Source organism: Budorcas taxicolor, chromosome 2 (assembly GCF_023091745.1).
Source record: "Budorcas taxicolor isolate Tak-1 chromosome 2, Takin1.1, whole genome shotgun sequence".
Taxonomy (NCBI): domain Eukaryota; kingdom Metazoa; phylum Chordata; class Mammalia; order Artiodactyla; family Bovidae; genus Budorcas; species Budorcas taxicolor.
Window position 1 is genome coordinate 16,989,357 of NC_068911.1, and position 27,332 is coordinate 17,016,688.

At 49.9% G+C, this 27,332-nt stretch overlaps 2 protein-coding genes across 2 annotated transcripts; both read left to right on the plus strand.

The window, feature by feature from the left end:
- Positions 1–576: 576 nt before the first annotated feature.
- Positions 577–12,055, plus strand: CD19 (CD19 molecule). Its single transcript, XM_052635857.1, has 16 exons — positions 577–661; positions 932–1,219; positions 1,540–1,734; positions 1,859–2,152; positions 3,187–3,294; positions 3,551–3,599; positions 4,509–4,597; positions 4,950–5,063; positions 5,190–5,294; positions 5,376–5,444; positions 5,548–5,607; positions 5,697–5,753; positions 6,304–6,396; positions 6,499–6,597; positions 9,829–9,862; positions 12,000–12,055. Exons 1-14 carry the CDS (start codon positions 577–579, stop codon positions 6,585–6,587), a joined length of 1,695 nt encoding a protein of 564 aa, XP_052491817.1. The 3' UTR covers positions 6,588–6,597; positions 9,829–9,862; positions 12,000–12,055.
- Positions 12,056–14,620: 2,565 nt separating this feature from the next.
- NFATC2IP (nuclear factor of activated T cells 2 interacting protein) lies at positions 14,621–26,459 on the plus strand. Its single transcript, XM_052660077.1, has 8 exons — positions 14,621–14,998; positions 16,833–16,905; positions 19,805–19,919; positions 20,797–20,877; positions 20,987–21,173; positions 22,241–22,385; positions 22,505–22,614; positions 24,244–26,459. The coding sequence occupies exons 1-8, from the start codon at positions 14,621–14,623 to the stop codon at positions 24,400–24,402; spliced, it is 1,248 nt and encodes a 415-aa protein (XP_052516037.1). The 3' UTR covers positions 24,403–26,459.
- Positions 26,460–27,332: the final 873 nt, after the last annotated feature.

Here is a 27,332-nt window from a genome sequence, read left to right on the forward strand (position 1 = left end):
ACTCAGGTCTGCCGGATCCCACCTTATTTGTGATAGGCTGATTGTATGGAGGTGGAAGAAGACCCAAGAGATGTTGGTTGAATGAATGAAGGGGGTTGGTATGTGTGTGTGAAAGGAAATGAATTCAGAGCCTGAGGTTGACTAAGGGAGGAGGGGGAGAAGAAAGGAGTCTGAACCCACTCATTCAACAGATATTCCTTGGGCAGCTATAGCATGCCAAGCCCTGTTCTGGGGCACCATGGGTACAGTCTGAACCGGACAATCTTTGTCACAAGAGGCTTACATTCGAGGGGGGTGGGGGACAGAAAGCGATCAAATAAGGAAACACACAGACAAGGTCATTCACATGGTGGTAAGTGCTGAGATGAAAATAAAAAGGGGTAGCAGGGAGGAGGCGAGTTTTGTGGTTCTGGAGGGGTGCATGGAGACTGGGCCTGAGGCGTGACCACCCCTTCCTCTCTGGGGGGACTGCCCGCCCGCCCCCACAGACGCCCATGGTTCAGTGCCCACCGGGTCCCCGCCTGCCCCAGCATCCCCCGCGCGGCGAAGCCGGGCGCCCCGGGGAGTCTGGCCACCATGCCACCTCCTCTCCTCTTCCTCCTCCTCTTCCTTACCCCTGTGGGGGTCAGACCCGAGGATCCACGCCTAGTGGAGGCTAAAGGTATGTCCGGAGGGCAGAGGTGGATGGAAGTGTTGGAAATCTGGGTTCCGGCTGGGTGCCCTTGGCCGAGTCACTTACCCTCTCTGGGCCTCCATTTTGTTATCTGTAAAATCCAGGGGAGGATTGGAAAGACTCTGAGGACTCACCCACTCCCTGCTGTGGGGATTAGGGGCTCCTCACCCAGAGTGAGGAGTGAAGGGGGCTGGGGGTTCCTTTCTCCCCGCTTCCACCCTGCCACCCCACCCTGTCTCTCTCTCTCTCTCTCCACAGAGGGAGGCAACGCTGTGCTGCCATGCCTCGAAGCTTCCTCGGCTGGTCCCCCTGAACAACTGGCCTGGTTTCGGGGCTCCCAATCAACACCCTTCTTAGCGTTGACCCTAGGGTTACCAGGCCTGGGCATCCATGTGGGGCCTCTGGGCACCCTGAAGGAGCCCCAGGGAACCATGCTGTTCCTCTTCAATGTCTCCAAACATATGGGGGGCTTCTACCTGTGCCAGCCAGACCCACCTTCTGAGCAGGGCTGGCAGCCCGGCTGGACGGTCAGCGTGCAGGGCAGCGGTGAGGTCCGGGCTGGGGCAGGGAGGGCTAAGTGAGAAGAGGGAGGCCCACCAGAGATGGAGGAGGTCCAGCAGCTGAAATGAATCCGGAGGGAGGGGCTGGAGGGGCCGAGAGACAAGCTGGGAGCTAGTTTTAGGTGGCTTCTAAAACCCCCTGTGGCTTTATGACGTCAGTGCCGTGTGGCTCTGTGTTTTTCACTCTTTTCTCTGAGTCGCTCTTTCTCTGTCTCTCTCTGGGTCTTTGCGTCTACCTTTCTGGGTCTCCGTATCTCTCCTCCTCTCCTGGATGTCTCTGTATTCTGGTTCTGGGTATCTTCCCAGGGAAACTGTTCCGGTGGAATGCTTCAGACCTCAATTACCCGAGCTGTGACCTGGGGAAGGGCCCCAGGCCCACTTCTGGTCACCCCACAAAGTCCCAGCTGCATGTGTGGGGCAGGGACCACTTTAAGGAGATCTCACACACAGACCGGGCCTGTGCTCCACCTAACAGCACATTGAACCAGAGTGACAACCGTGGTAAGGTGATGGGGGGTTGCCAGGAAGAGGGGGAAGGTGACTGGGAACTGGATGATCTGCAGGGGAGGAGGACCCCCCCACCCCAAGGATTACACCTTCCTAGCCGTGGCTCTCCCTGCCCTAGACCTCACTGTGGCCCCGGGCTCCACGCTCTTGCTATCCTGTGGGGCCTCCCGTACCTCCCTGGTCAGAGGCTCCGTCTCCTGGATCCACAAGCATCCCATGAAGCCTGAGGTCAAATTGCTGAGCCTATATGTGAGCAAATATGCCCAGCTCAGAGAGATGTGGGTCATGGGCACCCTTGGGGGAAAGGTGGTTCTGTTACTGCCCGAAGCTACAGCTCGAGATGCTGACATCTATCGTTGTAACCACGGCAACAAGACCACCCAGATGCAGCTGAAGGTCACTGCCCAGTCAGGTAGAGTTTCTTCCAACTGTGGCTCATCTGAGTGGCTGGGGCAGGGAGGGCTGGCTGAGGAGAGGGAAGAAATGGATGCTAGGCAACCTTGGCCCCTTGACCTGAGACCTAGTACCAGCCCCATCATCCCAAACTCCAACCTCTACACTGAACACCGACCCCAACTCTTTTCCTCCCTTGCTTCCGAGACACCCACTTTTCCCTGTCTTCTCCTACCACTGGTTATTTCTTCCCATAAACTTTGGGGGAGTTTTCCTCCCTCCCTCACACCTCACTGTTGAAGCCCTGAGCCCCCTTCTTATGTCTGTCTACACTCCCGCATCCTATTTGACTTCCTTTACTCCCATGCCTCTTTAGGCCACCATGCCTTGTGACTCAGTTTCAGGCTCCATCACACCCCACACCCAGCCAACACCTGGAATTGCCATTTGATATCCCATGGACAGTGCAAGCTCAACTTTTACAAAACCAAACTCGATAGTCTTCTGGGTGACCCTGTGTAAGTGAAAGACACCTGCCCACAGGCCCAAGCCAGGAACCTGGGCATCCTTCCTTTTTTCTTACCCGTCCATCAAATTGGTCATAATGTTCTGCACATTCTGTCTGCCTCCATTCAATCCTACTGTGCTACTGCAACCACAACTCTCACACTCAACCTGAATTTTCCCTGCTAACTTAACCTCAGCACATGGCACATCCCACCTCTAACCTTGTGAACCCCACACTGCCCTTCACATTGACCATAGCTGTTCTTAGCTGCAGCAGGAAGCTGATCATCTTGCTCCTCTAAATCCTAACATAGCATCTGACGATAGTCATAGTTTGTCAATGGTTTGCTTAACAGATGCCGCTCCAGGCCCTGTGCGAGGTTCCAGGTCCTCAGAGGGAGGGAGGAGAGCCCTCCGTGTAGCTTGGGTTGTTGAGGATCTATATCTGGCCAGGGTTTCTCAGACCTATGGCGCTTTGAGGAACTGAGGCTGAAAAGCAAGATGCCAGCCTGGGGTCTTCATCTCATAGCTCCTTCCCCCTACCAGTATGGCATTGGCTGCTGGAGACTGGTGCCTGGAAAGTCCCTGTTGTGACTTTAATTTATCTGATCTTCTGCCTGACTTCCCTGGTGGGTTTTCTTTATCTTCGAAGAGGTGAGTCATGTTTGTCTTCCCAAGCCTTACCCCTCCTTCCTCAGGAGAGCCCACTCTGGCCAGTCTGACAACCATTTTCCCTCCCACACCTCCCCAACAGACCTCAGAGTCCTGCCCTCCCTCCTTTCCTATCCTCCCCAAACTACCCGAGCCCTTTGAAATTTAAACTCCTTTCTCCTCCAAGTTATCTCCCCAGCATCTCCCAAATCTTCACTCTTGAGTTTCTCCTCTGATCATTGCCCTTAACTCCCATCAGCCCTGATCCTGAGGAGGAAAAGAAAGCGAATGACAGATCCCACTAGAAGGTAATTATTCCAGTGCCCTCCAGGCTCTCATTCCTACACTTTCACTTTATGCTTTGCTCTCAGTTTCCTCTGCTCGTGGTGTCTTTCCTCCATCTCTATGGTTGAAATGCTGCCCAGCCTTCAAAGACCAGCACCAAATCTACCTCCTCTGTGAAGTCCTCCTTGGATGATCACAGATCCCTCTGTAGGCTATGTCAGAAGCTGCTGCTGCTAAGTCGCTTCACTATGTCAGAAGAGAGGTGCTAACTAATAGCAAGTGATCACTCTTTATTTTATTTTTTTTGCTTCACTGGGTCTTAGTTCAGGCATGCAGGATCCTTGATCTTCCCTGTTGCATGCGGAATCTTTAGTTGTGGCATGCATACTCTTGATTACAACATGTGGGATCTAGTTCCCCAATCAGGGATGGAACCTGCCCCCCTGCACTGGGAGCACGTCTTAGTCACCGGGCCACCAGGGAAGTTTCAACAGGTGACCACGTTTTAACCTCTAAGGGTTTAGCCTGAATCTTTTTAAAAAAATAGTTATATTTATTTATTTTTGGCTGTGCTGGGTCTTCATTGCTCTGAGGGCTTTTCTCTAGCTGCGGAGAGTGGGCGCTACTCTCTAGCTGTGGTGCCCGGGCTTCTCATTGCGGTGGCTTCTCGTTGTGGAGCACTGGCTCTAGGGTGAGTAAGCTTCAGCAGTTGCAGCGCGAAGACTCAGTAGTTGCGGTTTGGGGGCTCTAGAGCACAGACTCTATAGTTGTGGCGCACAGGCTCAGTTGCGGCATGTGGGATCTTCCAAGATCAGGGATCAAACCCGTGTCTCCTGCATTGGCAGGCTTATTCTTAACCACTGAGCCACCAGGGAAGCCTAGCCTGAATCTTGAGGCCTGGCCTCAAGTGCAACTCCCTTTTCCTCCCCCAGGTTCTTCAAAGTGACGCCTCCCCCGGGAAACGGGGCCAACAGCCAGTACGGAAACATGCTTTCCCTCTCCATGCCCCACTCTGGCACGGGTAGGTACCTGACCCAGAGCGGCATCCCACCCATTTTCCTCCAATCTCCTGAGCTCCAAGTCTTCCCGAACCCGGAGCGTCGCCCTCAGTGAAGAGCCCGCCCCCGCGACGCTGAGACCACCCACATCTGAGACCCGCCCCCAGGACTAAGGCCCGCCCTCAGAACTCATATCCCCGCCCCCAGGACTCGAGACCCTAAGTCTGGTTGCGAGAGCAGAGCCTCGCGTCTATATTTAGGTCCCGCCTCTGCCCTCGCTCAAGGCTGGGTACCAAGACGCGGAGTCCTTCAGCAGGGCCCGAAAGCATCCTCCGCCCGTAGCCCTGACCGCCTCCATCTCTTCTCACCCGCCAGGACGCGCCCTGCGGTGGGCTGCGGGCCTCGGAGCCGCCGCGCCGTCCTATGGAAACCCGCGCAGCGACGTCCAGGAGGCCAGAGCCGCGGGGTCCCGGAGCCCGCCAGGAACTGGTGATTGATGGGGGTGGTGATTACTCACATGAGAGGTGTCGGAACGGTCCGGGGTAGGAACAGTAGACTGGGGCCTAGAGGAGGGGGGCCCGTGACCCGGTTCCCACCTCCATCCCCGAACCCCAGGCCCAGAAGAAGAGGAAGGGGAGGCCTACGAGGAGCCGGACAGTGAAGAGGGCTCCGAGTTTTATGAGAACGACTCCAACCTTGGGCAGGACCAACTCTCCCAAGGTAAGACTGCCCTCCCCCATCCTCACCTCCTCGGGGCCGTGGGCTGTGGGCCGTCGTTGGATGCCTCTCCTTTCCCACCAGATGGCAGCGGCTATGAGAACCCTGAGGACGGGAGTTTGGATCCTCAGGATGAAGACTCCTTCTCTAACGGTAATCTGGAGACGTCGTGGGGCCTCAGAGACTCGGGAGAACCCACGGGGCTGGGAATCCCCTGCAGGAAGGAGTGGTCCCTGGAGTTCTCTTTTTCCTGCAGGAGCTGAGTCTTATGAGAATGAAGATGAAGAACTGGCCCCGACCGTCACCAGGACAACAGGTGTGTGTGAGGATGGTCACGTTCCTGTGGGGTGGGTGGGTGTGTGTGTGACCCAAAAGCCAGAAATGACTTCCCTCTTCCTTCTCCAGACTTGCTGAGCCCCCATGGATCAGCCTGGGACCCCAGCAGGGAGGCAACCTCCCTCGGTGAGAAGTGCTTGGGACCTGCCTGTCTTGCCCAGATTGGGTTGATGTGGCCCTGGCTCTGAAATCAGGCCCCACCTTGACCTTGGCACTGACCCCCAACCCAGGCCCAATCCTGACCTTAGACTGGACTCCTAACCCTAACTTCAGCATTGACCCCACGGCCTATCCTGACCCCCAGTATCCACCCCCATCCCTATCAACAGCAGCCCCAGTCTCAATGCACTTCCAGCCTGGATTTTGACCTCCAGCTCACCCCAGCCCCAGTGCAGACCTCAGCTTTGACCCAAACTCTCTCTACAACCTCCTGACAACTCTGACTCTGACTCCTTCCAGTTCTGTTCTTGACTTTTTCTCTGACCATGAATGTAATCTAACCCACATGTGACCAAAACTTACAATGAACAAGGGCCCAGAACCTGGTGCTAACCCTTCCTAGCACAATATTGCTCAAGTCTCTAAGAGCCCCCTCCATATCTTAGGCTGTACTTTCCTTCCCCAAGTCCCCAGGATGGCTCCTAGGCCTCCAACTCTCTGTGCCCTGCCCACACAGGGTCCCAATCCTATGAGGATATGAGAGGGATCTTATATGCAGCTCCCCAGCTCCGCTTCGTTCGCGCCCAGCCTGGTGCCAATCATGAGGAAGGTAGGTGCATCTTCTGCCACCTCCTGTGGTCCTCCGAGACTTCCTCCCTCTTGGCTGACTTCAGGCTCTACTTCCATCTTACTCCTTCCTGGTTCTGACCAGATGCAGACTCTTATGAGAACATGGATAATCCCGATGGACCAGAACCGGCATGGGGAGGAGGGGCTCGAATAGGGTGGAGCACAAGGTGATTCCCTTCAGGTGAGCTGGGAACTGCCCTCCAAGGATGCAAAAGGAGGGAGATGAAAAGGGATGGAAGTGGGGTGCTCTCTGCTGGACCCATTTTCCATCACCCTTTCTTCTGCATAGCCTGGGCCTCTTCAGGGCCCTGAGGTCCTCACCCTGCTTTGAAATCTGGGACCCCAAGAAGACAGTGTCAGCTCTGGAGCGAAGTTATGTCAACCTTTGGATGCACATAACTCTGTGTGTGTGTGTGTGTGTGTGTGTGTGTGTGTACAAGTGAAACTTCAGCCCCCTTTGCACTCCCCAAATAAACTGTGTGTGTCTGCGTGCTCAGTGGCTCAGTCATGCCTGACTCTTTTCAACCCCATGGACTGTAGCCCGCCAGGCTCCTCTTTTCATGGGATATCCCAGGCAAGAATATTGAAGTGGGTGGCCATTTTTCTCCTCCAGGGGATCTTCCCGACCCAGGGATCGAACCCATGTCTCCTGTGTCTCCTGCATTGGCAGGCAGATTCTTTATCACTGAGCCACCTGGGAAGCCCAAACTCAGTGAGCTCTTCCAGTCCTGGGACATAGTGCCCTTGTTGGGGAGGGAAAGGGAAGATGCGAACGCTTGTGCTCCCAGCCCCTCTGGAATCCAGTGAGAACTGTGTCTTGGGGACCACAGGGCCTTTCCCCCCATGACTTGACTTGCACTCATCTCCTTTACTTGCCTGCCATTCCCGCCATTCAGGCATTCAATCATGGTTCATTCAACAGTCGTACGAGGGGCGCCAACTGAAGAGGAAGCAATCCAGGAATTGGCAGTCATCACTACCATTTATTATTTTATGTATTTGGCTGTGGTAGGTCTTAGTTGTAGCACTCCGGATCTGCAGCCTTGGATGCGGCATGTGGGCTCTTTAGCTTCGACATTTTCCCCCTCTGCTATGTAGGCTCTTCACTGCGGAGCATGGGCTTTTCCTTTTGCAGAGCATGGACTCTAAGGGGTTCAGTCTTTGCAGCACATGGCTCTCTTTAGTTGTGGCATGTGGGCTTAGTTGTCCATGGCATGTAGGATCTTAGTTCACTGACCAGGGCTCGAACTCTGGTCCCCTGCTTTGGGAGCACAGAGTCTTAGCCATAGGGAAGTCCCATCACTGTTAGTTACTGAGTGTCTGCTATAGTCTGACATCAATGAATGCATTTAATCTTTCCAATCACCTCACAAGATTATTGAGCTCTTATGTGCCAAGACTGTATTAAAGTATTTTATATTTATTACATGTGTATGTATGTTTCTGTATATTAACTCATTTTGCCTTCACGAACAACCTTATTTCATAGATGAGGAAACTGAGGCAGAGACACTAAATTACGTGCTCAAGGCTTGCCTAGTTAATAAAGATTGGGGTCAGGATTTGAACTCTGGCAGTCTAATTCCAGAACCTATATCATTCTTGACACCCTCCCTTCCTAAGTGCAGTTTTGTAGATTGCAAACTGAGAGTCAGAGAGGCCAGGTCACATGACTAGCTTGTCACAGAGCTGAATCCAGAAACCTGGCTCCTGTTCTATTACCTGGTAAACTGCCTGTGATGTAAACCACAGACACAAAGACTTCAGAACTAAAAGTCTCCAGGCTCTGAAACTACGATGTAGCAAGCTCCACCACACCCAGATTCCTGTCTCAGGCAAATATGGACTCGGTCATTGACAGTTTTGGTATCTTCTGCCTGGCTGCCCCAGCTCCAGTGCTCTTCTGAAAATTGGTATCTGAATCCTAGTCCCTCTCCTGCTCTCTGTAAGGCTGCCTAGACTTTTTCAATACCTACATTTTTATTTCTAGAGTTCCTTTTCTTTTTCAATTAAACTTTTTGTTTTGTATTGGAGTGCAGCTGATTAACAATGTTGTAATCGTTTCAGGTAGACAGCAAAGGGACTCAGCCATACATCTTTTTTTTTTAAATTTTTTGTTGCACTGGGTCTTCATTGCTGCAAGCAGGCTTTCTCTAGTAGCGGTGAGTGGGGCTACTCTTCATGCGGGTGTGTAGGCTTTTCATTGCAGTGGCTTCTCTTGTTGCAGAGCACAGAGCTCTAGGGTGCATGGGCTTAGTTGCTCTGTGGCATGGGGAATCTTTCTGGACCAGGGATCGAATCTGTGTCCCCTGCATTTTCAGGGGGATTCTCAACCACCTTAACCACAAGGGAAGTCCTAGAATTCCATTTATTAATACTCCAGTTCTTCATAATGTCCTATGTTTATTGTTGAGACTCTGTTCTTTCTTGTCTCTGAAACTTTAAAACTTACTTTTTTCCTGGTGGCTCAGACATTAAGAATCTGCCTGCAATGTAGGAGACCCGAGTTTGATCCCTGAGTTGGGAAGATCCCCTGGAGTAGGAAATAGCAACCCACTCCAGTATTCTTGCCTAGAGAATTCCATGGACAGAGGAGCCTGGCAGGCTATAGTCCATGGGGTCGTGGTGTCGGGCACTACTAAGCAACTAACACTTTGATTTTAGCTATTTTAATATACCTTCCTCATAGGATGATGTATCAGGCATAGTTCTAATATTAATAAATGCTTTACAAGTAGCATCTTGTTTTATCTTTATGACAATCCTATGAGGAAGGTAAACTAAAGTTATTATTGCCTTAAAGCCGAGAAGACTGAGGCACAGAGAAATTAAATACTTTAATTGCTAACTGACTTTAAGTAACTTACTCAAAATCACTGACCCTCAGTGTTCCCAGTTATAAAGTAGGATTAGGGAGGAGGTGATTACTGTCATCTGTACATGGCGATGTCACCATGGAAGCATTCTTTGTTTCTCCTGCAGGAGTCCTCTGAGTTCCCTGGGCCCCACTCACATCTCCTGGGGCCAGCTTGATTTGGCTTCTGCCACAGTTTTACAGGCTACACAGGTTTCTTATCATTTTATTCAGAGCAAGCTTTTACCCTAGAGGTTTGGTCTGAATCCAAACCCATACTCCGATGGCTCCGGGAATTCTGATGACTTTTTCCAAGCTGTATCCCAAGGTTTGTGGATGGATTTTTTTCCCCCTCTGTCTTCTGTGCCCAAGACATACAGTCTTTTCTCAGCTCCCAGCTTTGTGCAGGGGGCTTAGTTTCAGCTCGCTGCTCTTCCTGAAACTGCAAACTTGACCTCTGTCCCCAGGTGGTCATTAAAACTCTAATCTTAGGGACCCTAGCATTCCAATGGGCTTCTGTTTCACTGCTGTGACTTTGATTTCCTTCTTGATTTCTAGCACTGGGAAAATTCTGTCCTGCATTTGAGCTCAGGTATGTACTAAGAGAAAGAAAAGAAAGTGATACTTCCTGTTATATTTGCATAGTGTATATTTGGAGTGTGGGGGTTGGGAAATGAACCTTCAGCATTTCCTTGGGCTTCCATCTTGGACACAGTCCATGTGGCAAAAAATAAAATAAAATTCCCACATCTAGCTCAAGATTCACCCTCTCCCTAACTTATCCTTCAACTAATATAAACTTTCCATATTGCCATAGTCCCCAGCATTCTCTATTGCCTCTCACCCAGCGTGCTTCATTCATGTAGGTTTCCTGTCTATGCCTGAAGCATGTAAATTTGTGACTCCTGGTGAAAACATCCTTCCTCCTTGAGGGTGAATTCAGGTCTTGGTCTTCTCTGTGCCTCTGATACCCAATCAGAGGATGGCAAAGATGAAGAAATGAGTGGGAAAGGAGGAGTGAGTGAAGGACTCTGGCAAGTCCTGAGATTTGGGGGACAAAAATAGGAGTCTTGTGAGCTCGGTTACCTGGGGAATGCTTGGGGGAAGAGAGGAACCAAGGTGTGCCAACTCCAGCCCAGTGCTCTGGAATCAGACTACCTGGGTTTGATCCCAGACCCACTCTCTTCTGACTGTGTGACTCAAGCTCTCTGGGCTGCAGCTTCCTGGTCTGTAAAATACCCATCGTAATGATAGCTACATTAATGAGCCTTAAGTGAAATATGAAGCATGTGACGGTGGCATAGTAGTCACTCGAACATTGGCTATCTTTACTATTATTTTTAAAATATGTATTTACTAATTTGGCTGTGCTGAGCCTTAGCTGTGGCACACGGGATGTTTGATCTTTGTTGCACCATGAGGAATCTTAGTTGGGGCACTTGGGGGTCTAGTTCTCTGACCAGGGATTGAAACCCGGCCCCCTGCATAGGGAGCATGGTGTCTTAACGACTGGATCACCAGGGAAGTCCTAGCTATTATAATTATTTGGCATTTATTAAGGGCCTCTGTGTCCCAAGAGCCAGAGGCCACCCAGAACATTTGGGTCAGGACTTCCTCCAGCGTAGGGACCTGCTCAGAAGACAGCCACGCTCCCGAGTTTCCCAACTTCCCACCCCATCATCTGTTTCTTTGGCAGGTGCTGGACCACTTATATCTCGTGAACAGGATTTAGGGAGACAGGCTTGAGGGAAATTTCAGGCCCTCAGAGTCACCCCTAGTTTGCAGGAGCCTCTCAGGTAGGGAGGGGCTTCCCAGGTGACACAGTAATAAAGAATCCGCCTGCCAATGCAGGAGACACAAGAGACGTGGGTTCAGTCCCTGGGTTGGGAAGATCCTCTGGAGGAGAAAATGGCAACTTGCTCCAGTATTCTTGCCTGGGAAATCCCATGGACGGAGGAGCCTGGCGGGCTACAGTCCATGGGGTCGCAAAGAGTTGGACACGACAGAGGCTGAGCATGCTCAGGTAGGGACCAAGGTGGCAGAAAGACTTTTGGTGCAGTCTCTATTCTTCCAGCTTTGCTGCAAAAAGATGATTTCCTGGGAGTGGGAAGTCCTTGGAGTCCACACTGCCAGAGCCAGAGTCTTTGTCCCTTGGGAAACAGCCCCACCTGCTGGGCCTGTGTGACTTCAGTCTTGACTTTGGCTGAGTCTATTTGGAGGACTTCAGATGTTGGGCTAACTTGAGGTGTATGTGTAGTGGATATCAGTGTGGTAGAAGAGGGGGATGGGATAGGATGTGGGTGGATGTCAAGATGCTGTATTGGATGGGTGTGTGAAGCGCAAGCCACGTGAACCCTATGTGTGTGAGAGACAGGTGGTATTGGCTGTATGCTGGGTGGGCGTTCTGTGTGAAATATGGTGTGGCATGTATAGTGTGAGGTGTCAGGGGTGTGCAAATTAATAAAGGGAACCCTCACTAAAATGCTTCCCTCGTGGCTCAGAGGGTAAAGCGTCTGCCTGCAATGCAGGAGACCCAGGTTTGATCCCTGGGTCGGGAAGATCCCCTGGAGAAGGAAATGGCAACCCACTCCAGTATTCTTGCCTGGAGAATCCCATGGACAGAGGAGCCTGGTGGGCTACAGTCCACGGGGTCGCAAAGAGTCGGGCACGACTAAGCGACTTCACTTTCTCCAAAATGCAATTGAAGGGGATGCTTTCATCAATTACAGGGACCGTTGTCAGTTGAAGACACTCATCATCAATTACAGGAAGAACTGTTAGTTACAGACCCTAATGGAAGAACCATGGACCAGGAAGAATCATCAGTTACAGGTCCCAGGAGGAAAAGATGGACATTTCATCTCCTAGAAAAACCATTACCCTAGCAACTCGAACAGTGAGAAACCATCATTACCCTGAACTCTTACTTTTCTCCAGTGGACATTCCTTCAAAACAACCCCTCCCAATATCTTCCCTTTTTTTCCTATACAGTAACCTTCTCTGTTTGTTGGCCTTGCCTATGGCTTTTGGTATAACTTCCTTGTTCTCTGCTATTCCTGAATAAATCTATTCTTGCTGGTAAAAATAACTGACTTTGGTTTTGTTTGTCTTTTTGGCTGTGCCACTCCCCTTGAGGGATCTCTAACCAGGGATTGAACCCCGGCCCTTGGCAGTGAAAGCGAGGAGTCCTAACCACTGGACTGCCAGGGAATTCTCTACAATAACTGACTTTTATTTAGGTCAACAAGTGTCATGATTGGAGGCAATGTAGGAGGTGTGACATGTGGGAGGGGGTGTGTCTGTGCTGTGTGTGTTGGGGTGCATCTGGTACAGGAGTTGTGAATACTGTAGTGTGTGGAGGGTAGGTAACCTCTGAGGGATGCTGGGTTGGTTGGGAAAATATAATGAAAAAACAAAACCTTCCAACCCAGAAAACCTCTCTACAGAGGTGGCAGAGACAGAAAACCATTTTATTATTAAATAAGCGTTAAACAGAATGTGATGCATGTCACAGGCAGTCCCCTAAGAGACTGATTGCAAAAGCCGAAAGAAATCTCACACTTTCATATAAGCCAAGCAGGTATAACCCATTATCCTCTTTTCAAGATAAATATTCAAAACCATATCCTGTTTCCAATGACTAGACCTCAAGAAGGGGACTTGACTTCACCTTTAAGACATACGTAGTAGATCACCCTTTCTCATGGCGATTGGCTTTTATCCAAGGGTGAAACAAGCTTCTAGCATCTTTCAGAGGGTAGGTGGTTTTGTATATTGCAGGAGAGCTTCTACAAGTTAGGCTGTTAGTCTCTCGTTGGAGCTGGAGCTATTTCCCCTGACACTTGGCTTTCAAAAAGATGGCTCCAGAACTTATTTACAGAACAGAAACAGACTCACAGAAGAAAAAACAAGTTCATGGTTACCAAAGGGGAAAGGGTGTGGGGTGGGTTGGGATCAATTAGGAGTTTGGGATTAGCAGAAACAATTACTATATATAAAATAAATAAACAACAAAGTCCTATTGTATAGCACAGAGGACTACAATCACTATCTTGTAATAAAGTATAATGGAAAAGAATTTGAAAAAGAAAATATATATAAAACTGAATCAAGGACTTCCCTCGTGGCACAGTGGATGAGTCTGCCTGCGTTAGCAGGGGACATGAGTTTGATTCCTGGTCTGGGAGGATTCCACATGCCACGGAACAATTAAGCCTGTGCACCACAAATACTGATCCCATGAAACCCATGCCTAGAGTCTGTGCTCTACAAGAGAAGTCATCCCAGTGAGAAGTCTGGGCACCACAAATGAAGAGTAGCCGCCAGCTCCCCGCCTCCCCGCACTGCAACTAAAGAAAGCCCGCACAAAGCAAGGAAGACCCAGTCCAACCAAAAATAAATAAATAAAATAAAATGTTGATGTAAAAAAAGCTAACCTTAAAAAAAAAAACAAACACAAAACTGAATCACCGTGTTGTACACCAAAAACTAACACAATGTTTTAAATCAACTCTACTTCAATTAAAACACACACACACACACAGATTTACAAATTTTGAAAAGTTGCAAGAAAGAAATTCTGAAAGAGTGAAGAAGTCATGATCCTTATTTTCAACAGGGAGAATTAAACCTCTTATTTTTCATTTGTGTTTGCCCTTCCAGGTTTTTTGCGAGGCGGGTGTTCTTAGGTGTATATCGAGGGACAGTGTTGCAAGAGTGCATGTTGTGTTGATATGGCCCGTGTAGTGTCTGTCGGGACGTCCTGTGTGAGGAACGCTGTAGGAGGGAATTCGGAGAGTTGTATGGTGTTGAAGTGTGGCTCCGGGTATGTGTTGCGTGGATTCTGTACATGAGGAGGAGCGTATGCGAGGTTCGGCGTGTAGTGTAATTACTGAGCCCACCCGGCAGTTGGGGGAAAGGAGAAAGCGGACACCCATGAGATCCGCGGTGTCTAAAAGCTATTGTCAGCCCGATTTCCTCTGCACCAGCCTGAGGGTTTGCGGACTATAATTCCCAGGATGCCTCACTCCTCCACCAGCCAGGAAAAAGACTCCATTAAGTGGGCGGGCCTTGTAGAAGGCCGGTCAGGCCAATGGGTGAGCCGGACCGAATCGAAACCTACGACGATTGTGCCGAGGTTGATTGGAATATTTGGCGCCTTGGTTTCAGTGGTGAATGCGTGATGGGCGGATGCAGCGACCAATGAAAAGGCGGAGAGGTGGAGCCAGAGGGCGTGGGCGGAGAGAGGTGTTGACTGGCAGGCGGTTCGCCCAATGAAGGGCGGAATCCGCTGGAGGGGGCCGGGCGAGTTGACCAGAAGCCGGCGACTGTAGAGACCCGGTGTGTGCCATGGCGGAGCCGCTGAGGAGACCGGGCCGTCCCAGAGGCGGCGGCGGCGGCCGAAGGGCTCGGGGATCCCAGGGCGGCCGGAGCCGATGTCCTGGCGCCCAGCGATCCCCAGCTCGACGCACCTTGGACTCGGTGCTCGTGGACTTGGTCAGCGACAGCGATGAGGATGTCTTGGAGGTCGCAACTGCGCGCGACGCCGCGGCCGAGGTCCCACTCCCTGAATCCCCCATGCCGGCCGCGTCCCGGGACGACAGAGACAGTGACAGCGAAGGGGCGGACGCAGAGCCGGGTGGAGCCCCTCGGGTCTTGGTCAGGCGGCGGCGGCGGCTGCTGCTTGATCCTGGGGAGGCACTGGCGGTTCCAGTGTACTCCGAGAAGGTGCAGCCGGGTTCCCGGGAGGGTTAGCGCGGAGGGACTGGGTTTAGGAGTGCTGAGGTAGAGTTCTAGGGTTGGTCTTGGGAGACGAAATGGAAGCAGGGCCTAGGGGACTTGGAGGCAGAAAGATGCAAATTGGGGAGGCTGAAGGGGTTTGGAGTGTGCTTGGAGTTTGGGATTCCCAGGAGCTGGAGTGTCGCGGGGGGCGGGGGGGCGTATAGGGAGCCTAAGGGGTTGGGATCCCTGATGGTTAAGGGAAGAGCTGGAGGACCTAGGGCTGGGATTTGGGGCATGTTGGGTTTCTCGAGGCTAAAGATTCAGGAAGATGGGGACGGGGGTCCATGGAAATTCAGAGAGGACTGGGGTCCCCACATGGTATGGTGAGCGAGGGGCCTGAAATTGCCAAGGATCCTAAGACAGCAGGATGGCTAGCTCCTTCCTAAGAAAGAGGAATGAAACTTGCATCCTTAGAGTGCATTAGGAAAAGGGTGCTCCTCATCAGAGTACTCCTGTATTTTTTAAATTGAAGTGTAGTTGATGTACAATGTTGGATTAATTTCTGCTGTACAGAAATTGACAAAGTGAATGTGGCAAAGTGACTCACATATATGTTCAGTTCAGTTCAGTCGCTCAGTCGTGTCTGACTCTTTGCGACCCCATGGAGAACAGCACACCAGGCCTCCCTGTCCATCACCAACTCCTGGAGTTTACTCAAACTCATGTCCATTGAGTCGGTGATGCCATCCAACCGTCTCATCTTCTGTCATCCCCTTCTCCTCCTCCCACCTTCAATCTTTCCCAGCATCAGGGTCTTTTCAAATGAGTCAGCTCTTTGCATCAGGTGGCCAAAGTATTGGAACTTCAGCTTCAGCTTCAGTCCTTCTAATGAATATTCAGGACTGATTTCCTTTAGGATGGACTGGTTGGATCTCCTTGCAGTCCAAGGGACTCTCAAGAGTCTTCTCCAGCCCCATGATTCAAAAGCATCAATTCTTCGGCATCAGCTTTCTTTATAGTCCAAATCTCACAGCCATACATGACTACTGGAAAAACCATAGCCTTGACTAGATGGACCTTTGTTGGCAAAGTAATGTCTCTGTTTTTTAATATCCTGTCTAGGTTGGTCATAACTTTCCTTCCAAGGAGTAAGCGTCTTTTAATTTCATGGTTGCAGTCACCATCTGCAGTGATTTTGAAGCCCCCCAAAATAAAGTCTGCCTCTGTTTACCCATCTATTTCCCATTAAGTGATGGGACCAGATGCCATGATCTTCGTTTTCTGAATGTTGAGCTTTAAGCCAACTTTTTCACTCTCCTCTTTCACTTTAATCAAGAGGCTCTTTAGTTCTTCATTTTCTGCCATAAGAGTGGTGTCATCTGCATATCTGAGGTTATGTGTATATATATATGTATATATTCTTTTCCATTATGGTTTACCCTAGGACGTTGACACTGTGCTATACAGTAGGGCCTTGTCCGTCCATTCTATATGTAATATGCATCTACTAACTCCAAACTCCCAGTCCATCTCCCACCCCACCCCCAACTTCCCCCACCTCCCTGCTTGGCAACCACAAGTCTGTTCTCTAAGTTCTGCTTCCTAGATGGGTTCATTTATGTCATAGTTTAGATTCCACATACAAGTAATATCATACGGTAGAGTACTCCAATTTTGGATCCTGGCGAAGCTGAGCTCCTGAGTTCCTCTGGGAGAGTGGTAATATCTACATCCTCGGGGTGGACTTGGGAGCTGGAGGAGGCTGGACGTGAGAGAATTGACCCGAGTTTTCTCTGTAAGTGGAGGGAGCATTTGGTACTGATCTACTTTTTCTTTGCAGGTGAAAAGCAGCCTCCATCTTATCCCAGATAACGTGTCCCTCTTGAAATTATGTCCCCCAGAGGCTGAGGAAGGTAAGGAGGGCTTCTAGGGAGAGGTGTCCACCGCTGGCCTCTCTGAGAAGACTTTCTGGAGTTTACATTCCTGCAGTTAGTTGTTTCCTGAGGCTCAAGAGGAGGACATGAGAGAGGCGACTTCTGCATCCTAGCCAGAAAAACCTCCAGTCCTGAAAGGAGCTGGCTTGTTAACCAGAAGACTCAGAAGGTGTCCAGACACCTTCCCCTAGCTCTAATAAGCATCACAATGTGCTAAAATTTTTTTGGCCACATTGCGTGGCTTGTGGGATCTTAGTTTCCTGAGCAGGAATTGAACCTGGACCCTCAGCAGTGAAAGCACCAGAGTCTTAGCCGCTGGACCACCAGGGAAGTCTCTCATATACAGGTTTCCAGGTGTTATCCCCAGAGACTCTGATTGTATAACCTTGGGAGCAGTGGAAGGGAGAAGTGTTGAGAATTTGTAACATCTTTTTACATCTGTAGCAAGTTTCTTGGGAACACTCTGAGCCAGCAGGGTGTTCTCTGAATCTTATCAGGGCTGCCCAGCCTTTGTCCTCCTGCAGTGACGTGATTTTTTGCAAACTGCTCAAGGGCAGTGAATAGAAATCAGGTCTACTAGGGAAGAGATCCAGTGAGAAAATGCAGACCTTGGACTAAGACTTTTGTGCCATGAGGGAGTATGGCAGGGTGATGAAGAGCTGATTTAGGAACCAGCTCTCCCCCTTAGTAGCTGTGTGACCTTGTGCAAGTTAATCTTTTAAGGCTTCAATTTCCTCATCAGCCAAATGGGGATAAATAATGGACCTGTGTCAAAGGATTCTGGTGGAAATTAATCAAAGAGAATATATATTAATAGAAAGCCCTCCTCCCTTGGGCTACATATATGGTTTACATATATGGTACTTGGAACTGTATATGTATGTGAAAGTCGCTCAGTTGTGTCCAATTCTTTGCCACCCCATGCCACCCCACTCTTTGCCACTATACAGTCCATGGAATTCTCCAGGCCGGAATATTAGAGTTGGTAGCTGTTCCCTTTTCCAGGGATCTTCCCAACCCAGGGATCGAACCCAGGTCTCCTGCATTGTAGGTGAATTCTTTACCAGCTGAGCCACCACCAGGGAAGCCCAGTTAAAGAAAATATGTATTAATAAAATGTTTCCCCTCCCACCTTGGGCTGCATATATGGTTTACATATATGGTACCTGGAACAGAGAAGTACCAAGGCACCTCTGTCCTTGCCACTCAAAATGCAGGGCCCAGGGACTTCCCTGGTGGTCCAGTGCTCGGGATTTCACCTTCCAATGCTGGGGGTGCAGGTTGAATCCCTGATCTGGGAGCTAAAATCCCGTATGCCCTACACGGAAAAACGAAAGGGTAAAACAGAAGCAATATTGTATCAGATTCAGTAAAGACTTTAAAAATGGTCCATATAAGAACAATCTTTAAAAAAAAAATGTGGGCCCAGGAGTGTTGGGTATCTCCCAGGAGCTTGTTAGAAATGCAGAGTCTCAGGCCAATGGCAGCTCCTAGGACAGAGTTTCTTACCCTTGGTGCTACTGCATTTGGACTGGATCCTTCTTTGTGTGGGGCTGTCCTGTGCCCTGTAGGGTGTGGAGCAGCAGCCTGTCCTCCACCCAGCAGACGTCGTCATCCCCCGCAACTCCTTCCTCCCTTTGCTGCGACAGCCAAAATTGTCTCCAGACACGGCCACATGTGCTCCGGGAGGCCAAACTGCCTCTGGTTGAGAACCACTGATCTAGGATTTATCATTGTTTTGTATTCACAGTATTTATTTATAAAAATAAATAACGATGGTTAATGATCTGGTGGCAGGCAAACGGAAAAGAGCTTCTATGGTCTAGAATAATACCTGGTTTCCTTTTCTAAGACATTTAAGTGAAGATGAGTGATTTAAAGAAACATATCACGTAATACGGAGATATGGCAAAATAAAACAATGACACTCACATGAATGACATTTGAGAAGCCTGGACTTAGAGGGCCTGTACTTAATCTCTTTACCAAAGACCCTCCCAGCCCCCACCCCAGACACGTCTTTGTGCCCACCAAATTGAGTAGGGGCAGAAAACAAGAGAAATAGGGGGAGAAAAAATCATCCTTTGATAGCATTTGTTTTAATGTATGGTTCATAACATATATAATGGTTTGTACATGTATAGTAAGTGAAAGTGAAAGTGAAGTTGCTCAGTCGTGTCCAACTCTTTGCAACCCGATGAACTGTAGCCTGTCAGGCTCCTCCGTCCATGGGATTTTCCAGGCAAGAGTGCTGGAGTGGATTGCCATTTCCTTCTCCAGGAGATCTTCCCGACCCAGGAATCCAACTCGGGTCTCCCGCATTGCAGGCAGACGCTTTACCGTCTGAGCCACCAGGGAAGCCCATAGTAACGTGTATTAAGTACATACATGTTTCTGGGTTGTGTGCTCAGTGTTTTTGATTTGTGAGGTGCAGGTGATCACAATGAGAAGAGCGTGCGTTAGTTGGGGTGAGCCACTTTCCGTGAGTCCACTCTTGCCCCTGTCATGCACTAGTGCGAGGTGTGGACACTTTCCTAATCTCATCTGTCAGACTCCAGTTCATGCCTCTCTCTAAGGCTCCCCCTTCCTTTTTTTTTGGCCACACACATGTGGGATCTTAGTTCCCTGACCAGGGGTCAAACCCATGTCCCTGCATTGGAAGGCAGAGTCTTAACTGCACCACTGCAGTGTTGCTGGGGAAGCTCTCTAGGCTTTTCTCTTGATTCGTGCCCCCAAACCCTTCCCCAGTGGTCATGTGTGTCCGGGGTCCCCTAATCTCCTTTTTCAGAACCTTCTGAAGCCCCTGCCTTGTCTCTCCTTGGTCTCCCACTGCCTTCTCTTGGCTAACCCTTTCCACTTCCTCCTCCCCTGTCCCCAGAGGCAGATGTGGAAGATGCAAGCAGTCCTCATACAGTGGATTTTCCATGTCCCAGTTCCCCCTGGAAGAAGAAGCTGAGGAGTAGGGATGGAGAAGAGAAGAAAAAGATGTTACTGTGAGTGAGGCAAGAGCACTGGGGCCACAGGAGCAGAACGGGAATCGGAAGGGTGGGCTGAGGCAGGCAGGACCCTTGGGTGGCTCCTGGAAGGGTAAGAAGTTTCCCAGAAGGCAGCCTGAGGCTTGGATGAGGAATGAAATTCTTGGGAGAAGCACTGAGTCCCACTGGAGGATGACAGCAGATTCTCTAGACTGGCCAGGAAGTGGAGGGGCTCCATTTTGTGTCTAAGAAGGTAGTGATGTGGAGCTGAAGGGTGTGGCTCTGGAGACTGCCCTGTGCTTCAGACCCTGTCTTTGGGCCATCCTCTCTCTCTGTTTTGGCTGCAAGGGGTCTTCGTTGCAGTGTACACGCTTCTCTAGTTGTGGCATAAGGGCCTAGTTGCATGTGGGATCGTAGTTCCCCAACAAGGGATTGAACTTGCGTCCCCTGTATTAGAAGGCAGATTTTTAACCACTGGGCCACCAGGGACTCCCTGGCCATCCTCTTTGTGCTTCAGTTTCCTCTTCTGTAAAATGGAGATAATAGTGATACTTGGGTTAGAATTTTAGGGTAAATGAAGAGTTAACCCTTAGCATGCAGTGTTTGGTGTCATTTGGATTTTATCAGATATTCACCTGGAAACCAACTTATCTTAAAAGTGAGGCATTCTGCCTCATATTTGGGCCATATAAGTATAAAAATCGTGACTCAGGTTTTCCCTGCCTTCCCCACCCTCACCCCCTTCCCACCCCAGTCTTCCAGTAAGATGGATGTCACCAGAAGTGCTCCCACTTGATCCCCCGGTCCCCCTCTGGTGCCCAGGGGCCCCTTGGAAGGAGAGGTGTGGGTGGGGCTGGGGTCTCATCTTATTTCTGTCCCTCTCTTCTGTCTGCAGGGCTCAGGACACCTCGCCTTTGCCCTCGCCTCTGCCACGGACCAAAAGCAGAAAGCATACTCAGGCACTCCGGAAGCTAAGGTACCAAGGGCGGGGGTAGGGGGCTGTGCTCTGCTCTGGGCTAGATGGAAGAAGGGGCAGTTGGGAGTGGGCCCACTCTGACTGACGCACAGTCCTTTCTGCACCCCAGGGAGGTGAACAAGCGTCTCCAAGATCTCCGTTCCTGCCTGAGTCCCAAGCAATCCCAGGGCCAAGCCCACTTGAGCCAAGAGGATGAGGTGGTCCTAGTGGAGGGGCCCACTCTCCCAGAGTACCCTCGACTTCTGCCACTCAAAATCCGGTGCCGAGCTGACCTGGTCAGGTTGCCCATCAGAATGGTAAATGCCTGAAGGGTCTGGGAGCAGGGTCCCAGGAGCTGCCTGTGGAGAGACGAGTGTCTTCCTTTGCGCATCTTGCTGTCTGAAGCTGCCCAGCGCGCTTTCAGCCCTCTGCACCTTTGCACTCGCTATTCCCTTTGTGTCCAGATCTTTTCCTCCCTCTGCCCTCTCTATCTGGCAAGCTTCCCCCCATTCTTCAAGGCTCCACTAAAAAAACATCCTAAGAAACTTGGCTTGGTAGGCCCTCCCCAGGGGGCATCCCTCCCTCCTTCCTTCCCTTGAACCCTGTACTTCCCTCCTGTGCTTATTCTGACTGCCTCGGACACCCGGGGGTCACTTGGTCTCCTTCCAAGCTCCCCCAGCTTCCTGGTGAAGACTACTATTATAGGGATGACCCTCATTCCAAAAGAACAGAAATGACTACTTATTGAGTAGCAACCGTGCATCAGACAAGCAGCTAAGCCAGAACTTGCCAGCTAGCAGCCCCTGACCTTGTCAACAGTGCATCTTCTTTTTTTTTCTGTCCATGCGAGATCTTAGTTCCCCAACCAGGGACTGAACCTGTGCTCTCTGCATTGGGAGCGGGGAATCTTAACCACTGGCCCACCAGGGAAGTCCCATGCATCTTCTTTCGAGCTGTATGGTGATTTTAAAATTAAATAGTTCATTGCCAACCTTTGCAATGGGTGACTGGGGACTGAGGTCCAGATTTCTGGCTTCTCTCAAATAGGAAGATGCAGTACCTGGCCCATATTCCCACCTGGTACCAATTAGCCAGAGCTGCGGAACAGCTGCCCGGGCTTAGATGGGGCATATCCGGTTCTGGTTGGCCACAACCCCCACCAACTCCCTTTTTTTCCCTCTTAACTCATGGCTGCTTCGTGTCTGTGTCACTTGCCTGAACCTCTTATTGACATGGTTTTATTTTGTGCCTTTCCAGGTAAATATGATGGAACTCACTGCTGAGGAATTCAGCGAGCGGTTAAGGCCAGAAATTGGGGGTGGGGGTGGGGGTGGGGAACCAAGTCAAGGCGGGAGTGCCTCCTTTACTTTCTGCCCCCTCCTAGTCGGAGCCCCTTAAGAGTGTGGTGGACCACATGGCCGCCCACCTTGGGGTGTCCCCAAGCAGGATCCTCTTGCTGTTGGGAGAGACAGAGCTGTCCCCTACCGCCACCCCCAGGACCCTAAAGCTCGGCGTGGCTGACATCATTGGTGAGGGGAAGGAGGCCTGAGGAGGCTTTTGCCACAGGGAGGGGTTGTGGGAGAGGCCCAGAGGGGGCCCAGCTTCCAACCCTCACTTAGGCCTGGCTTCCCTATCCTGCCTGCCACAGACTGTGTGGTTCTAGCAAGTTCTCCGGAGGCCGCAGAGACATCGCCACTGCTCCGACTTCGAGTCCAGGGCAAAGAGAAGCACCAGACGCTGGAAGTCTCGCTTCCTCCCGTGAGTGGGGGAGCCGGCTGGCCATGCCCCTTGCCCTGTTGGAGTCCCTGCCCTCTGCGATTGATCCTAGAGAGTTTATAAAGTTCAGTGTTCAGGTTCCCTTCCCCTTCTTCTGGGAAGCTGGCTCTGGTCTCCTAACTCCTGGTTAAAGTGGAAATCACCCTTGAATAGTGACCAGTAAGACCAATCAAAAGTACAACAGAAGTGACAGTCCCTGTGCTAAGGCTAATTACTTCACATTCAGGATATTGAAATTCACAGCAATCTTGTATGAGAAAGCACCCTCATTTAACAGATACGGAAACCAACATCTGTAGAGGTGGAATAACTTGCTTTATTTGTTTCTGAGAGCTGCTATAACAAACTACTACAAACTAGGTGGCTTCAAACAATAGAAATGCGTTCTCTCCCAGTTCTGGAGGCCACAGGTTTGAAATCAAGCTGTCAGCAGGTTCTTGCTCCCTCGGAGACTCTGGGTCCTTGCTCCCTCCTACCTTCTGCTGGTGGCCAGCAGTCCTTGGCTTGCAGCTGCATCCCGCCTCTTTTGTCATAGGACGTTCTCCCTGTGTATCTCTGTGTGTGTCTGTTTTCCCTTCTTACAAGAACACTAGTCCTGTTGCCTTAGTGCACACCAAACCATGACCTCATTTTTTTTTTTAAGAGGATTAAAAAAAGTTTTTTTAATGTGTATTTATTGAGCTGCACTGGGTCTCAGTTGTTGCAGCATGCAGGATCTTTAGTTGCAACGTGTAGCATCCAGTTCCCTGACCAGGGATTGAACCTGGGCCCCCTGCGGTGGGAGCGTGGAGTCTTAGCAGCTGGACCACAGGGAAGTCCCAGCCTCATCTTACCTTGATCATATCTTCCAAATGAGGTCACATACACATTTCTTAAGGGTTAGGACCACATGGTATGTTTTTCGGGGGACACAGTCAATCCACTGTCGTTCAGTCACTAAGTTGTGTCCCAGTCTTTGGGACCCCATGGACTGCAGCACACCAGGCTTTCCTGACCTTCACTATCTCCCGGAGTTTGCTCAAACCCATGTCCATTGAGTCGGTGATGCCATCCAACCATCTCATCCTCTGTTGCCCCCTTCTCCTCCTGCCCTGAATCTTTCCCAGCATCAGGGTCTTTTCCAGTGAGTTGGCTCTTCTCTTCAGGTGGCCAAAGTATTAGAGCTTCAGCATCAATCCTTCTAATGAATATTCAGGGTTGATTTCCTTTAGGATTGACCTTCTTGCTGTCCAAGAGAATCTCAAACCCATAGCACTTGGCTAAGGTTACACATGTAGTTTAAAGCACCTGGCCCCCACCTTGGGTTATGGTCACTCCAGAGCCTGGCTGGCTTCCTCCTTGTGCTTCACGCCTCCATGTTACATAAGGAGACCGGCTCTGGAGAATGTATCCGATCCAGAGCCAACATCTCAGCCCTGGGCTCCATGGCCCAGCTCCCTAGAGAAAGGAACCAGCTAGCTGCTGGCTTCTTTGTCCACTTGTGTCCCCTTCTGTGGGCTGCAACTTGACATGTTCCCTTGTCCTCCCTGTCCCAAGCTCTCTGTCCCTACAACTTCTCCGCAGTCTCTCTTTTCAGATTCTCACGTCTGTGTTTTTTTCTTCTCCACCCAGGATTCTCCTCTCAAGACCCTCATGTCCCGCTACGAGGAGGCTATGGGACTCTCTGGCCACAAGCTCTCCTTCTTTTTTGATGGGACGAAGCTTTCAGGCAAGGAGCTGCCGGCTGACCTGGGAATGGAATCTGGGGACCTCATCGAGGTCTGGGGCTGAAACCCCTCCCTGTTTGGAGGCCCAGCCTGGACTTGAGGAGAATGTGCTGCCCCCTTTTGGCCCGTAAGGGCTTGCTAGCTGCAGCTGAGTTAGAACTCGTCTTCAAGCTGAAGCAAAATCCAGAAGTGATCTTTGACTCCCTCTCCTTTGACCCCAGTTTCAAGCCGTTAGCTGCTGCTGCTGGTTTAATTGTGTGATGGTCTTTGCTGCCTTAGGTGGACTGTGGCTCCATCCACAGGGTGTGCTGAATTTTACCACCCTTTGGGACATGGAGAAAGGTATCCCTCACCTTCACCCGTCCACCATCACTCACTGAAATGTCTCGTATATGAAACTTCTCATACTGAAAGAGTGAGTTGAAATTAGTAAGGGTTGGGTAGGGGACTCCAGGCCTCGGAATTCTGCCACATCTGGGACCAGCCGTGGCCTCAAGGTCATCGGGGGATGGAGGTGAAGTTGACTTGAGGCACATACAAGGGTGTGGTTCCTCTGCCCGGCCGGAAACTAAATGATCAACCTCACAAATGCATTAGCTTCACCAGAGGCAAACAGTGGGTTATTATTTTGAAGAGTACAGTAGATTCTCAGGCTTGGGTGTCTTCCACACCCTAGGACCCTTTTGAGCCACCTTCCCGATGCACACATGTTGTTTAAAGCATAATTGAGCACCTTGAACCTTTTGGTTTTGATCTCAGGATCACAGTCCACACAAGGCTTCTTTGGTTTTATGGCTTTTTCCCTTCACGTCATCCTCCCCTGTAAGCATCCATTCGAATGTGTTGATTCCATGTCTTTGAATATGAATGTTTCCTTGAACATCCTGTGCTGAATGTGTGCGTCTACTTTGCCCACATGTAGTATAATGCTGTCGATCTTGTCCTGTTGCTTCTCTCACTCAACATGGGTTGCTTAAGCTACATCAGCTTTATTTCTTTGAGCTGCTCTAAGATATTCTATGGTGGGTGTTAAGTGCATTGTTTTTAGACATTTGCTAAGTGGTAGACACCTGGGTTGCCTGCAACTCCTTGGCCCATATGCACGGCCACGGTGAACATCTTTTCCTATGTCTCCTTCCGTACTTTATGGACAGTTCTCCAGCAGAGTTACCCAGGATGGGATTATGCATCAGACAGATTAATTTCTCTATTGTTTTTTTAGAATGATCTTTGACTCTCCCGCTTAAAGCTTCCTATTTCTGCTCATCCCCACCAGCATTTATCACTGCCCAACTTTCTAACTTTTGCCAGTCCCTTGGTTAGAAAGTGGTGACGTGTTTTAACATACATTCATCTAGTCACCAGTAATTTGAGGAATTTCATTTTCCTGTCAGCCTTTCTGGTGCCCCTTTCTGTGAATTGCTAATTTATCTTTGTTCCTTTTCTCATGGGGGCTTCGCACCTTTTTTTTTGTTTACTCTCAAAAGTTCCTCGTATATTCCTGGGAAGTTGCAAAAACTCTGAAGATGGCGCTTGTGTTTGTATAACCAGGGGTGTCCTTCACTGAACAGACATTCTTAATTTTAATGTAGGTGAATTAGCTATTTTGTTATATCATTTGTGGCTTTTTTATTTCTTATTTAAAAATAGTTAACAATATTTTGCAGTTTCTTCTATTAGTTTTATTAGCTTTTCTTTCACATCTAGGCCACTAAATATTGGGCTGAAGTCCAGCCAGTACATGCTGGTATGTGTACTGGCTAGCATCTGCCCTGCGTGGTCAAATATTTGTTTTCATTGCTTGATGCCAGGCTGAAATGTTGAATATTAAACTATTTAAAATTCACCTTTGTCTGTGAGATCCAAGTTTTGGTTTCACTGTATAATGAGCCAGTTTTCTCAGCGCCGTCTACTAATAAAGCCATGAATTTTCCACTGATACGTGGTATGATTTTGGCAAAAGCACATCACTCTCTTTAAAAAGTTTTTTTAATTGTTGTTGGAATGTAGCATTCGTTTGAACTTATAATGTGGGAAATATAGAAAGAAAAATTTTAATATTTAAATAATCCATGATATGGTGTAGCTCATTTTTTCAGATATGATATGTCCATTAATAAGTCTGAATACATTAAAATGATATGTTCAGTATCAACAGAATAAACGGGAATATATTAAACTTGTGTATATTTGAGGATTTCTGTCTCTGCCCCCACCATGTGACCCACCGCCCCCCATGAATCCCGTGGCTGAGACCATCAGTTGTCCCCTCACATCTGTTCTTCAGAACCCCCCGGTTTTTAGCAGAGCACAGAGTGTTCAGGGTGAAGACAGTGCCTGCCAGCCTCCATTGTGGCCTAGTGTGGCCAAATGCCAATATGGGAATGGGGTTTGACTTCCAGGATCAGTCCTAAGTGGGCAGCATGTGCCCTTCTCTTTGGCTTTTTTCAAGCTGCTGACTGGAGGTGGAGCATCCCTGTGGACACCCGGTGACCCTGGGGAAGGAAGCCACGCAGGGCAGGACAAGGAGAGGAGGCACCTGGGTCTCAACTTCGATACGGCATCTTACTAGCCCCGCACCACTGACCTCTGGATTTGGCAGGAAGGGGAACGTCCTGTCTTATTTAAATCACTGCTATTGGATGGGAATTCTCTGGCAATCCAGTGGTTAGGACTCTGCACTTTCACTCCTGGAACCTGGGTTTGATCCCTGGTTGGGAAACTAAGATCCTGCAAGCCATGTGGCAAGACAAAAAAAAAAAAAAAAATCCCTGCTTTTGGAGGATTTCTGTCATTTGTAACCAACCCCATCCTAGCCCCAGGATGGTGCTATTGCAAGCAGTGTTGTAGTGACCCTGAGTGGGATTTCCTCAGGTTTATATCCAGGAATGGAATCACGGATCCTCAAATGTGCACCTACACATTTTCACTTGAGTACAAGTGGCTGGACCTCTTCATGATAAATGCATTAGCAGGTACTAGAAGGTTCCGGTT